Source organism: Acomys minous (genome assembly GCF_964271855.1).
Source record: "Acomys minous genome assembly, chromosome: 16".
NCBI lineage: Eukaryota > Metazoa > Chordata > Mammalia > Rodentia > Muridae > Acomys > Acomys minous.
The window spans coordinates 49,789,286-49,803,781 of NC_140498.1; the positions used below are offsets into that span (position 1 = coordinate 49,789,286).

General features: G+C 46.7%; 1 protein-coding gene across 1 annotated transcript in view; it reads right to left on the reverse strand.

The window, feature by feature from the left end:
- The window catches only part of CPPED1 (calcineurin like phosphoesterase domain containing 1), a 122,858-nt gene that overhangs the window by 84,493 nt on the left and 23,869 nt on the right, over positions 1 to 14,496 (reverse strand). Inside the window, exon 2 of the mRNA XM_084763178.1 lies at positions 11,907 to 12,125. Coding sequence (XP_084619304.1) covers positions 11,907 to 12,125 — 219 coding nt within the window. The remainder of the gene's footprint in view (positions 1 to 11,906; positions 12,126 to 14,496) is intronic.

Consider the following 14,496-nt stretch of genomic DNA (forward strand, 5'->3'; position numbering starts at 1 on the left):
TTCGAACTCCCCCCTCCCCTGAAAGTTAAATATAAAAAGATAATAAAGGAAGAATAATAAAATTTTTTACAAATCAAATATACTGTATACAAATATACAGTAAACAGAACCAAAGCTGGCTTCCCAGTAGGTTAGGAAGGACACAATGAACACAGAGTCTGAAACACACAGGAAAGCCTCCAAATCTTGATCTGAGAAATACACTCCTCAGCAGCTTTAGCATTTAAACTTCCATTTTCCAGCCTCTCATTATGTTGCTCATTTTCCACTCTGATCAGTTGACCAGTTACCTGATAAGTGAACCCCTTCAGGATCATGTCCCCTTTCAGTACCTCATTTAGTTGCAGAAAATAGGCCAATGAGGAGGTAGAATGTTCTAACTTCAGAGAATGAGAGTAGACATAATACAGGAAAGACACGAATACTCCAGGGAGCTAAGCAGAAGCTGGAGGGCGTTTGCTCTGTCCACTCCACGCTGCTGTGCGGAGCCTCTTCAGGGCTCTGATGTTCCCATCCAGGGGCCCCAGAAAACCTGAAGAAGGAAGTGGGGGTGAAGAGCCCGGTGCAGCTCTGTTGTGGGGGTGAAGGGCGCAGTGCAGCTCTGCTATGGGGGTGAAGGGCGCAGTGCAGCTCTGCTGTGGGGGTGAAGGGCGCAGTGCAGCTCTGTTGTGGGGGTGAAGGGCGCAGTGCAGCTCTGCTGTGGGGGTGAAGGGCACAGTGCAGCTCTGCTGTGGGGGTGAAGGGCGCAGTGCAGTTCTGCTGTGGGGGTGAAGGGCGCAGTGCAGCTCTGCTGTGGGGGTGAAGAGCCCAGTGCAGCTCTGCTGTGGGGGTGAAGGGCGCAGTGCAGCTCTGCTGTGGGGGTGAAGGGCGCAGTGCTGCTCTGCTGTGGGGGTGAAGGGCGCAGTGCAGCTCTGCTGTGGGGGTGAAGGGCGCAGTGCAGCTCTGCTGTGGGGGTGAAGGGCGCAGTGCTGCTCTGCTGTGGGGGTGAAGGGCGCAGTGCAGCTCTGCTGTGGGGGTGAAGGGCGCAGTGCAGCTCTGCTGTGGGGGTGAAGGGCGCAGTGCAGCTCTGCTGTGGGGGTGAAGGGCGCAGTGCAGCTCTGCTGTGGGGGTGAAGGGCGCAGTGCAGCTCTGCTGTGGGGGTGAAGGGCGCAGTGCTGCTCTGCTGTGGGGGTGAAGAGCCCAGTGCAGCTCTGTTGTGGGGGTGAAGAGCCCAGTGCAGCTCTGTTGTGGGGGTGAAGGGTGCAGTGCAGTTCTGCTGTGGGGGTGAAGGGCGCAGTGCTGCTCTGCTGTGGGGGTGAAGAGCCCAGTGCAGCTCTGTTGTGGGGGTGAAGAGCCCAGTGCAGCTCTGTTGTGGGGGTGAAGGGCGCAGTGCAGCTCTGCTGTGGGGGTGAAGGGCGCAGTGCAGTTCTGCTGTGGGGGTGAAGGGCGCAGTGCCGTTCTGCTGTAGGGGTGAAGGGTGCAGTGCTGCTCTGTTGTGGGGGTGAAGGGCGCAGTGCTGCTCTGCTGTGGGGGTGAAGGGCGCAGTGCTGCTCTGCTGTGGGGGTGAAGGGCGCAGTGCTGCTCTGCTGTGGGGGTGAAGAGCCCAGTGCAGCTCTGTTGTGGGGGTGAAGAGCCCAGTGCAGCTCTGTTGTGGGGGTGAAGGGTGCAGTGCAGTTCTGCTGTGGGGGTGAAGGGCGCAGTGCTGCTCTGCTGTGGGGGTGAAGAGCCCAGTGCAGCTCTGTTGTGGGGGTGAAGAGCCCAGTGCAGCTCTGTTGTGGGGGTGAAGGGCGCAGTGCAGCTCTGCTGTGGGGGTGAAGGGCGCAGTGCAGTTCTGCTGTGGGGGTGAAGGGCGCAGTGCCGTTCTGCTGTAGGGGTGAAGGGTGCAGTGCTGCTCTGTTGTGGGGGTGAAGGGCGCAGTGCTGCTCTGCTGTGGGGGTGAAGGGCGCAGTGCTGCTCTGCTGTGGGGGTGAAGGGCGCAGTGCAGTTCTGCTGTGGGGGTGAAGGGTGCAGTGCTGCTCTGCTGTGGGGGTGAAGGGCGCAGTGCTGCTCTGCTGTGGGGGTGAAGGGCGCAGTGCTGCTCTGCTGTGGGGGTGAAGGACGCAGTGCAGTTCTGCTGTGGGGGTGAAGGGCGCAGTGCTGCTCTGCTGTGGGGGTGAAGGGCGCAGTGCAGCTCTGCTGTGGGGGTGAAGGGCACAGTGCAGCTCTGCTGTGGGGGTGAAGGGCGCAGTGCTGCTCTGCTGTGGGGGTGAAGGGCGCAGTGCTGCTCTGCTGTGGGGGTGAAGGGCGCAGTGCAGTTCTGCTGTGGGGGTGAAGGGCGCAGTGCTGCTCTGCTGTGGGGGTGAAAGGCGCAGTGCAGCTCTGCTGTGGGGGCAAAGGGAGCAGTGCAGCTCTGCTGTGGGGGTGGTCTGGCACCCCTGGGCAGCCTGCCTACCTGCTCTTGCCTAAAGGATTCCAGGGTATGAGCTGCTATGAGTCAAAGGTCCCCAGGAGGGAACAGAAATTAGGAAGTAGATCACAAGCATATCTGGGAGCTTGCATCTTTCTGAGTCACAGAGGCAGTTATGGGTCAGGGTTCTCCAGAGAACCACCAGGAGATACACAGAAATATTACCAGAGCAGGTTCATTATGGAAACTGGCCCATATGCTTATTGAGGCCAAGAAATCACGCCAGCAGCCTGTGCGCTGCGTCGCAGGAAGCTGGCGGTGTATTCCCAGCCTGAGACTCAGAACAGTCATGTCCAAGAAGACAGTCTCAGGTCACAGAAAGGAAAAACTGGCCCCTCTCCTGCCATTTTGTTTTATAATGGCCTCTGTACTGAATGCCACCTATGCACACTGGTGAGGTCAGGCCTTTCCTCAATTCAGACTCAAATGCCTACCCTCTAGAAACAGCCCGGTAGAAACAGGTATACTGATTTAACCCCCACCTGGGCATCCATCCCTCAGCCCAGTGAAATCCACACTAAAACTAAGCCTCAAGAGCCGGTAAAAGAACTGAGGAAAACTAAGGACCCTTTTCCAAGTCATTCCCTAGGGCACCTATGCAAATACTGAAAACTCCACCCAGTTTTTTGGGGTTTACTAGCTAAACAAAAACCTACCTATTGCCAAGCACTTGGGAGGCAGAGTAGGCAGATCTCTGAGTTCGAGGCCCGCTGGTCTACAGAGTGAGTTCCAGGACAGCCAGGGCTACACAGAGAAACCCTGTCTTGAAAAACAACAAACAACCAAAACCAAAACCAAGCCAAAACAAACCCTAAAAACCTATTGATGGATGACCTCCTCAGGTTAAGAAACTGGACCCAAAGATTCACCATTTTGGACCTGGGTTACAATGTGCAGAAATCCTTGACTTGTTACACGGGCTATTTGTCTTTGTTTCTTATTTGTCTTTTCCTATTGTATGTTTGGATTCTTTTAAGCGTTACCAAATGTGCCATGGATACAGACAAGGAACACTTCTCTCAATTGGCAGCGTTTTGTTTGTTTGCTTGCTTGGCTTTTTAAAAAAAAATACCAATGATGAAGCCAAAGATAAAGAATATGGAAGACAGTTTCTGTGTGTCCTTAGTCAAACGGCCACTTAGTCCCTGTCACTTAACCCCAGTCATTTCTTTTCATCAAGTAATCAAATGTCCATCTTTTCCTGGATACAATGAAGAAAACTTTAGTTAAGAGTAAGGTATCTGCCACCAAGTCTGTACTTTGACCAGTTATAATGTCCACAGTGTGACTATGAGAAGGCAGCTCTGAGAGAGAAAAGGAGTGTGCTCCTGGGTGGGGCATGGGACTACAGGGCTGGGGTGGGGACTTCCACTAAATTCACGCTAATACAGCACTGCCTTCCATTACAAAGTTATCAGCCACTCATGGAGGTAGCAAGGACTCTTGACTCATAACATCAGAGACTACACAGATGTTGCAGATCTCATCTCAGCTGCCACACATGCCATAGAATGTGGAGTCCACCCATTGTCACTGTAAAACGTGGGCCGTTATTAATCGTACGGTCAGACCATCACATAAAAGATCAAAAAGAAGCATGAAGCATGCATACCACCGCATCATATTATGTGCAAATGTTTTTCAATATCAAAAGTTGTATTTAATATTAATTGGTTTCACTGGAAATTCTCTGTGCTTAAAAACAGTACTCTGTGATGTGGTCCAGGGACCTTGCTACTCTACCAAAGGGGTCCCGAGGCACAAGCAGGGTTGCAGTGCCCTGACAGACAGGGAACATAGAGCATCCAGCATCCAGCATCCAGCATCCAGCATCCATGTATGTATGAGGTAAATGATGGCAGGGGCAGAAGTATAACCACACACCTCATCACAATCAGCCATGCAACTGAGGCCCCATGGTCCCCTAATTAGTGATATTTGGTTAATCAGCCTTAGCAGAGGGAAGCATTGTCCCTGATTGCTCTGCTGCTTCCACAGCTTCTAATGGATGTGAGGGAGAGGGAGCCAAGGGCCCTGGCTGATTGCCCTCTGGGTGCTTGGTGGAGACAGCCCCAGCTCCTCCCCCATCCCCAAGCCTGCTGATGTTTTGACTGAGGCATCACACTCTTGCATGCAAATAAATCCCTTTCTGTTTCTGTATATGAAACTGTATGTTAAATTGTCTTTAAATCTTGGCATTTGTTAGAGTAGGCACTTAAAAATAAAAATGAAAGGCTAATCATGCAGTGGAGGGAATAAAAGTGAAGTAACTGAGTTTCTTAAAAAGAAGAAGATCCACTTTATGATAGAGAGCGGGCTCCATGTAATGGAACCTTCTGAGATGTGGCTTGTGGCACAGCAGCCTATCACCTGTATCACGGAGACCAAGGCTGTCAGTTATATAAAGGAATCACATGGAAGGAAGTGATGGTCAGCCCTGTCCCATGAGGTCCTCCAGGGACCCCAAAGCACAGTGGCTGGTGTGGCCTCAGGACAGACAGCACACAGGACTCCATGCCAGCTCGTCCACTTACACCCCAGCAGCAGCGAAGGCGTGGGACACAGTGGGGATATTCAGCAGCACTATTTAGATCGCCTCCCACCCTTGGTTGTCTCAGGGGGATGATCTCAACTAATGTGACTCGGAGGGCAGGTTAACAACTGTGTACTTTCCCTCTGTAGACTCTGAAGCGTGACACGGTCTGTACACAGCAACACAGAAAGACTTTTCAGACACCCAGGAGGCGAAAAATAAATCACAGAACAATGTGCATAGTGTGATTGTGTTTCCATTTCAGAAAAGGTTGAGGCGCACACACACATAATTTGAACTACAGTGATCCTAGGTCAAGAACTTGCAAAGGAGTCACGGTTGATTCTACATAAAGCAACCTATTCACGCATTGTTTGCACAATGTAGAAAGTTCATAATAATAATAAAAAGACCCAGATCTATAGTAGCTTAATCCTGAGAGAGAGAGAGAGACACACACACACAGAGAGAGAGACAGAGGGAGAGAGAGACACACACAGAGAGAGAGACAGAGAGAGAGAGAGAGAGAGAGAGAGAGAGAGAGAGAGAGAGAGAGAGAATATCATGTGTCTATATAGCCATATCTTTTACTTCCAGGTAAAGCATAGGTTCCTCCATTTCGTTCACTACACAGCAGAAGCATCTAGAACAGTCTGGTACAGAATAGGCATGGATTATGAATTTGTCAAAATAAACTTCATCTGTCCTAGAAAACTGAATTTTGTTAAGACCCTTGAGAAGTGGGCACAGGTTCATCTGACCTGCACCTCCGTCACCCCCCCGCCCCATGTCCAGCAGTCAATAACCCTCCGCCTCCCTCCCACACACACTGACCTCCAGGACCTTAGAACTAAGCTTCTAGGAAGGTGAACTTGACAGTGTTGCAGGGCTGAGATAAGGCCCTTTGCTGGACAGAGCCCTAATCCTGGCTTTGGGTTTAAATCATGCCTCTGAGGCTTTGCTTATCAGAGTCTGTCTTGTACCAGAATTTTATTCACATGTTTGTGTCTGCCTGGCCTAAGAAAAATGGACATCAACCCTCTTCGACTGTGTAAGCAACAGAAAGACAAATGGTTCCATTCCTTGCCTGGAGCCCAGCACACCATCACATTTGCTCAATGCCCTCCTTTCTCAAATGTATTTATTCTTCATACAAGTAGAAGCTGCCAAGCCAGGAGAGTCTGGTGTTTACTGGGTAGTGACAACTTTTATCTGGACTTTAGCCCATCCCTCTGCACCCAGTTTAAGGTGAAGGCTACCGAGCCAGAAGAAAGTCTGGGCTTCTTTTGTTTTGTCTTGTTTTGTTTTCTCCTGGTCTGTTCAGGTAATAAAGGAAGCACAGCATCCCACTCACTCATCAGCATCTCTGACTCACATTCCCCATGGTGATGCCTACTCCTCAATACCTGGCCACTGAGTGACTCCGCCTCCTCTCCAGCCTCCATGGCCATTTCTACTGAAGCCCAGCCCTTTTCTACCATGGAGACTTTGCACCCAAGTGGCTGATTCTGCACTTATCCCTAACAAACCCCACCTCTCTGCACACACCCTCTCCTCCAGTTGGTTCCAATCATCTCTGGAATCAATTCTAGCTTCACACTGATACCCTTTGGTTCCAATAGAAATGATCCCAAAAATTCAACCTTAAAACACCAGGGACCATTTAGACCTTGAAATTAATATGTGGTTGCCATGTAAAAGATGTATAAAAATCATTGGGGAAATTACACAAGTCGGAACAAGAAGCTTCTGCTTCCACTGATGAAGTGTTTCTTTGTACGTCGCGAGCATCTGTTCTGCAGATCTACAGTATTAGGAAACACCTTCTGGGCTGGGTCTTGTTTAAAACTGACCTTTAGAAGCTTTAGAAGGGGGAGAGGGAAAACAGACTATGTACTGACTAGTCAGGAGCTGGAGGACAAGCCACTACAGAGCGCAGGGATTTTCTACTGACAAATGTGTAAGTTTCCCATTAGATAAAGCCTAGGAATGGCCTGCATGTACGTGATCCAAAAAACAAAACAAAACAACAACAACAACAAAACAAACCTAGTCCTGACTACACACAAATCCAGTGAAAGATAACCGTGTGCTTGTTTTCCAGAAACTTTGCCAACATGCTGCAATGGGGGTTTTTCTATAGGAGAGAGTATCTTGTGTTGGTTACTCAAGAGTATTCAAGAGGTAAAACAAAATTTGCACACATAAAAGCACTTCTCTGAAACTTGGGCAAACGTATAGAGTAGTGGTGGTTCTCTTGCTTAAACAGCGCCACTGGTCACAATGGAGGGGACTCTCATGGGCTCCTGACTGCTCACGGGCATCATATATAATACATGAGAGGCAAAGCACACTGCGCCTGTGCATCCAAGTCTGCAGAGTGTGTCTCAAGCCTTATGGTCCATAAGACTCATCTGGTGACTTCGTAAAGACCTGTTAGATCTGCCTGGGGCAGAGATACTCCATTTGCAGTATGCTTTGGTCATTTTCAGGGCCACACTTTTTTTTTTTAAAGAGTAAGGCCACAGTGGGAAGTGCAGGAGGTCTCGAAAAGAAGGGAGTCCACCACGTTTAGGCTATGATGTCTTAGGAAACAGCACTTCCTTACTCAGAGCCAAGAAAACAGATTCAGCAAAAATGGAAATAACTATTAGATCTGCTTTGCATTGCTGGTATGAGCAGGTGACTTGGCAGCACTGACACTGGCTAGCTATAGACCCTGAATTATCTGTGGCAGGCTGAAAAAAGCCCCCTCTGAGGTATCACGTGCTAACTGCCAGTATTTAGAAGTACCTCATCTTCCATAGCAATGGGGGCTTTGTAGACAAAGAGATTGCTCTAGGTTATCAGGCAGACCCAGTGTAATCACACAGGTCTGTGTCAGAGTAAGGAAGAGAGGGAGGGAAAGAGAGAGGGAGGGAGGGAGGGAGGGAGGGAGGGAAGAGATTGAGAGGGAGTCAGATTGAGATGGAGATTCCCAGAGGCTGGAGCAGAGGACAGAGAAAAGACACAGGACTACAGGCTTTGCGAATGCACAATAAGCCATGAAATGCACACAGCTTCTACACGGGAGAGGCTTCAGAGGAGCAGAGCCCAGCAGACTCATACTGCACTCTGAGCCTCCAAATCTGTCAGAGTGAGTGTGCACTGTTTCAGCAGCTACAGAAGCCGAGTGATGTGAACGCAGGGTTGCCTCCCTGTGCCGAACAGAAGCTCCGGAGGCTGATGCTCACTAGAAACTCCAGCATGCCACAGTTGCTCAGGCAGAGGTGACACACAAGAACTCCTCCAAGACACTTTACACCAAGGGAGGAATCGATCTGTGTTGTCCACTTCGCGGAATTAAAGCAGTCCAAATACATGAGCGTGGACACGTGTGTCGGAAAAGAACAGGAGGCTCATGGAATTTCTTGTTCCATAATTATCATCACACTCTGATTGGCCATCCACACGGAAGTGCTGGACTCTAACAATGCTCCTGGGGACACTCTCAGCGGGTCGATGACTCAATGTCAGCAGGGGCTACAAAAGCCACCCTGGGCTTAAGAGCTAAAGAACTGAAAATCAATTGCCGAGGTAACATGTACAGGATCTTAATTTGCCACTTTCAATGTGGCTAATCTCATACACTTAAAAATCACACAGGTACCTGTAAAATGAAACCATGCTTGCCCAAAATCAAGCTGGAGCCTTGGCACCAATGACTCCTTCCACCATCTATGTATGCATCTGTTTCCCCTGGCGACTCTCAGTTCTGTTCTACCCACAGTGACCAGTGCTGTAACCGGCACTTACTCTGAATTCAATGAATATTTGTGGATGAATGAATATTACGATGGATAGTTACAATGAAAAAGGGTATTATTACTTTCATTAAAAAATTCATTATTTGGAAAGTTCTTTTATTTTGAGTTAATATCTACTTGACCCAAGATACTATTCATGGTAGAATTAAAAGCAAGCTTTCTGATTTTATTTGCTTATTAATATATGCATTTGGTCATTAACAATGTGCTAAGCAGTCAAAGCAAATAATTGCTTTTCTAGTCAGCCCTGGTGGATATGCTAAATGAAGGGAGCAACTTATTGCATATTAAAAATTTGTAACTAGCTTTAAAATGTTCTGTTTAACCTCATACAAAATATTAAAAAACAGTTAAAGTCCTCTATCTGGCTCATCTTAAACCCCTCAAAAGAGCCCAAATCTTCAGAGGAGATTATGAATTTTGATCCAGTCACATTGAATATAAAGTGCATGTTCAGAAGTTTGCATCTTCAAGGTTTTCTGACAAATACTTAGGACTGGAGTGGTGGCTCAGAGGTTAAGAGCACTGTCTACTCTTCCAAAGGTCCTGAGTTCAATTCCCAGCAACCACATGGTGGCTCATGACCATCTATATTAGATCTGGTGCCCTCTTCTGGTGTGCAGGCACACATGCAGGCAGAACACTGTATACATAATAAATCTATTTTTAAAAGTGTATCTTTTCATTTATTTGTGTTCAGTATATTCTATTTAAGAATCAACATAATTGCAAGAAACACTTGCATTTTACATCTGATTTTGAAATGTTACCGAATATATTAACATAATTCAGAACAAGTTGGTAAACATCCATAAGAATGTGTTATATAATTCCAGGAAACCTCATGATATCCTAAAGGCAGTGGACAGAAAGATGCTAATTTTGTAATCTATGTTCAAGGGCCAATAGAAGCAGACCTTTGCCCACTATATGGTTCAGAGCAACAGGACCAAGCTGATGGCACGTGGGGCCATATCGTCCTGAAGACACCAGCTAACTGCAAAATATGCCATTGGGAAAGAGCAATAACGTGCTGGGTCAGTGAGCCCATCACCTTAGTCTGCCTTACAATGTCAGGAGCTAAAGCCTATAGCTATGTCCACATTAAACTACCTTAACACCTTGGCCATATGTCGTCACAAAAGGCAGAGTTTATGAGTGGCTAGTATTTACCTTCACTACAAAACTATCAAAGGATTATTTTCCCAAATAATTTCCATCTACTACTGCCCAGATGTTTACCTCTGTTGTACAAGCAGGGAGCTGCTGTCTCCAGGGTCTCCCAAAGTTGTAACTGGGCCCTGGTCTCTCCATGGCTCAGGTCTGCTTTCTTACTACTGTGTAGCCCTAGGATGTGAAGCACGTTTACATTCATTCTGGCTGTTTCAGTGGGTTCTTGGCTCTTGAGCCGTTTCTCCACTCACCTACTCCAGCACAAGCAGGCAGGGAGCTGGCGCCCAGGCTCCTGGCTTCTAACTGAGGTGACTGTCTTCTGTTCCCTCTTCCCATCACTTTTTAGAGGCCTAATCCAGGACAGATGTTTCTATAGGTGATATCCACAGGCCCTACCTGGGGGAGTCACCAGTGCAGTCATGGCCACATGAATGACTTGTCTTAGACACCAGTGAACAGAGACGAGGACACCCCTGAGAGCTCTCCCTGCCTGCTGTTCTCTGTGGATGTTACAGAAAACCGTTCCAGCTGCCCCTTCCCGTGCTTACATCTTCATTCTGGGTTTAGTTATAGACGCACAGGAGTTGGGTAGGGATAACTGAAATGTACCCAGCCTTTCACAAAGTGTTTCAGCTTCTAGAGCTTACAAGTAAAGTTGGACAATTGCAAACACCCCCAGGCACTGCTGATGTTTTCTGCACTGTTCTTCAAGTCATGTCTGCTATACTAAGCAAAGGCAGGGCAGGGAGGGGGAAAGGCCATGGAAGCTAACTTTGCTTCTCTGGTGAAAAGGACCATTTCTACATGCTTACACTTGATCACTGGGCTGTGGGCCTGTCTGAGACAGAAGGATACTAAATAAGGGAGTCAAGGAGAAGGGAGAGAGTTCCAGAAGGATCTGATACTTGGGTATCCAAGCACATCTTCCTGATGCTCCTCCTCCCTTGCTCCTTTCCTCATCCCCCGCCCCCCCACCCCTGCCTTCTCCTCCTGTAAGAAAAACAATAGAAAAGACGAGAACACACGGTAAGAGAGCAGTGGGCCACATGAGCACAGGTGCTCAGGGCCAGCATCTTACTTTTCTTTAGGGACATCATCCTACTCTTCAGGCCACATGGCTGGAGTGGAGCTAATCTCACAACTCAGCTTTGGGGCCACGTATGTTGGGTAAATGTGGTGGGTGGCTCTGGCTGGGCCATCTAGAATTGTTCACTTTGTTTCTGTTGTGATTTCTGTAAGACACATAAGAATCCCTAGGTTTTTACACTATCTAGAGAGCCTGGATGCAAATGAAGTCAGCTAAGAGGAAAGCATATCTGGGTAATAAGAGAGACTGAGTTCAGATAACCACTTCTAAGCCCCTGGATCCAGCTATACCTAAAGCAACAACAAACATGGGAAGATAAAAGTGTAACAAGCAGAGGGAGATGGCCCAGTGATTAAGAGCACCTGCTCCTTTTGCAGAGGACCTAGGTTCAATTCCTAGAGCCTATGTGGTGGTTCACAAATGTCTGGAACTCCATTTGCAGAGAATCTGATGCCCCTTCTGGTTTGTACAGGTACTGCACACACATGGTACACATACATACATGAATGCAAAACAACCATACACATAAAACAAAAATCAAATAAAAATTTAAAAAGGAAGGGACCAGATTGTAGTTCCAGACGACGTTTGCATGTCACAATGTTTGTCCTTGGAAATGTAGTAAGGTAACATAGGTAGTGTGTTTTCCTACTAAGCTTGGATCATCAGAATTGTAACTCAGCCTAATCACTATAATTAATCTCATAAATTCTATATAAAAAGTGAATATGCATTTTCTAATATTCAACAATAATATGACAACCACCTTGAAGAGTATTACAATACCAAACAGAGATGTCTTTGGAGCAAAACCTATTTTTTTCCCGGCCAGGTCAGGATTAGCTGTGGAAGAAAAGGTCCCCCATGACACCCCAGGCTTACCTGGCATGGCGTGGATGAGGTCACCACAGAGAACAAAGAATTTGGGTTTTGGGTTCAGCTTGTTGATGGCCTCAACAGCTTGCTCAGTGAGACGGATTTCCTGGCCCCACTCATCTCCGCCTTTGTCACAATCCCCAGTGGACCAGGCCTTCATCAGCCCAAACTGAGGGTCGGCACCTTGGATGAAGTAGAACGGGCCTTTCCATTCCCTTTCCTTTTCTAAGAAAAAGAAAAAAGAAAAAGGGAGGGGGTTATGTGATACAAAATCTGCCAGTGAAAGCATCCAGGTTACTATGCAAGTGGAAACAATACTTTTCTTAAATTAAGTAGGTCATTTTGATAAGTTGCTGTCCAACCATACCTTTCTCCTGTCACTGTCTAGAGGATTTTTATTTATACTAATTATGCTGGGGACCTGGTGATTCCCAAAGGCCAATGGAAACCATGTGGGTTGCTAAAGCCATGTACTCAAGCTGTTTGCTTAAAAGCTAAACATTCAAAATGACAGAGACTACAACAGAGCACAGTGCAGATGTTAGCGCTCAGCAATAGTGCTCTGACCACCACGGAGCACAGTGCAGAAGATGTTACTGCTCAACAATAGTGCTCTAATTGGAATTAAAAACACCCAAACTGATGCTGCAGAGCTATATTTAAGTTACTATGTACAGTGCTTATGGATCTTTTCTTCCAGACTTAGTGGCACCATTTGTGTTGTTTAGGGGGAATGCAAGAGAATTTTAATTATAAAACTTGGCGCTCAAAGCCCTGGCTATCTGGTGGGAGATGTGATGCCAGAAATAAAGTCTTGAAATGAGTATGTTGATGTGAAAGGAAAAAATTGCTAAAAATTCAAAGGCAATATGAAGTGGGTATCAGCATGCTGTGACATTGAACGTGGGAGGAGATTTTTTTCCTAGTTTAACTGAGGTAGAACTGACAAAACACACACACAACACACACACACACACTGCACATATACACGGGTACACAAGCATGCAAACTACAATGTCTTGTTATACATACAGAAAGTGAAATAACTACCACAATCAAACAAACTAACAGACCTATCACCCCAACCTTTATGTGGGGTTAGTGAGAAATCAGTATTGACTGTTGGCAAATTTCAGGACTATCGCAGGTTACTATAAAAGTGATCACTTACAGAAGAAAGGGCATCTATCTGCCTGTTAGCTTCCTAGTCCAAGCACAACCAAGCTGAGCTCACTGTGAACAGGGAGTGGCTGAGGCTCTGCTGTGCATCTTGTTGAACAGGACAGAGAACAAACTCTACTGAAGTATTTGACTCATTCGTTCAGCCCTTACTGGTGGTGATAAGAAGACAAAGGTGGTTCCCACAGATATGGCTCGAAAATATTCACTCCTTTGTAACCTGTGAGTATGGACAGCACCTGCTTCCAGCACAGAGATTACAATTAACAGTATATCCATCCCTTCAGATAAAGGCTGAAAGAAGATGATGCTCTTCTTCTTTCCTTTCTTTGCTCCATAGTCTAAAGCTGCCATATCAAGCTGGGCACGGTGATGCATGCCTTTAATCCAAGTGCTTAAGTAAAGGCCAGGCCAGCCAGGGGCTACAGAGACAGACTTTGTCTCAGAAGAAAACAAAACAAAAGCTGCCATATTGTAAACTGCCCTGTGGAGTAGCCCATACGATAAGGAATAGGAAGAACTGAATGCCAACACCCTACAGAGAACTCCATCCGGCCCACAGCCGACCCCAGCAATGCTTCTCTGTGACATCTCGAGCTTGCTGCTTCTCGCTGCTGAGTTTCAGGGAGACTGGTTGGTGGCAACAGGTAACTACAAACCAAGCTGGAGAGACCAAGGCCAAGGAGAGAGACTCTTCCTGAAGAGCTGAATACATCTCCTAAACAAACAAACAAAAACCCTGCCAGATTCTGATTCATGTTTTTAAAGTTAACTATCAGTAACATTTTTCTTACTATTTCAATAGTAACCTCTGTATGCCACTAATCGCTTTTAGCTATGTTCCAATTTCTGAGACCCTCTACAGAGCTATTTAAAACATATAAATTAATCAGAAGCAGATCCAGGAGGTGATTAGCACTCAAGGTCACAGAATAAATCAACCTGCTATGACACAGTTCAGAAATAGTTTGCTGCAGCAAACATTTTAACAAGTGGTTTCCCATGACAAATCGCCAAATGCCTCAAAAAGTCAATACTCCTTGGGGCTATTAAAATAAATCTTTTATTACATATTTACTTAGTAAAAACTTGAGTATCAATTTTATGATGATGAAGCACAAAATAAAACAGATTTAACTTGTTGATATAAAAACAGAGCTTTCACCTCAAAGGGGGAGAAAAGAGTTTATTCTGGAGCCAAATATGAGACGATGGCTCAGGAACACAGATTTGGTTATTTAATTTCTGACATGAAAACATTTTCATGAAGCTTTTAAATAACATAACAAAGAAAATCATAAATGCAGACATTCTTCAAATATGTTCATGGAAACATCAGGTAGACAGCCACAGAATAGCTCAGTTATGGTGCTCAGGCAGTGTGAGGGCATTCTAACCCTTTTCACTGCTAGAAGCG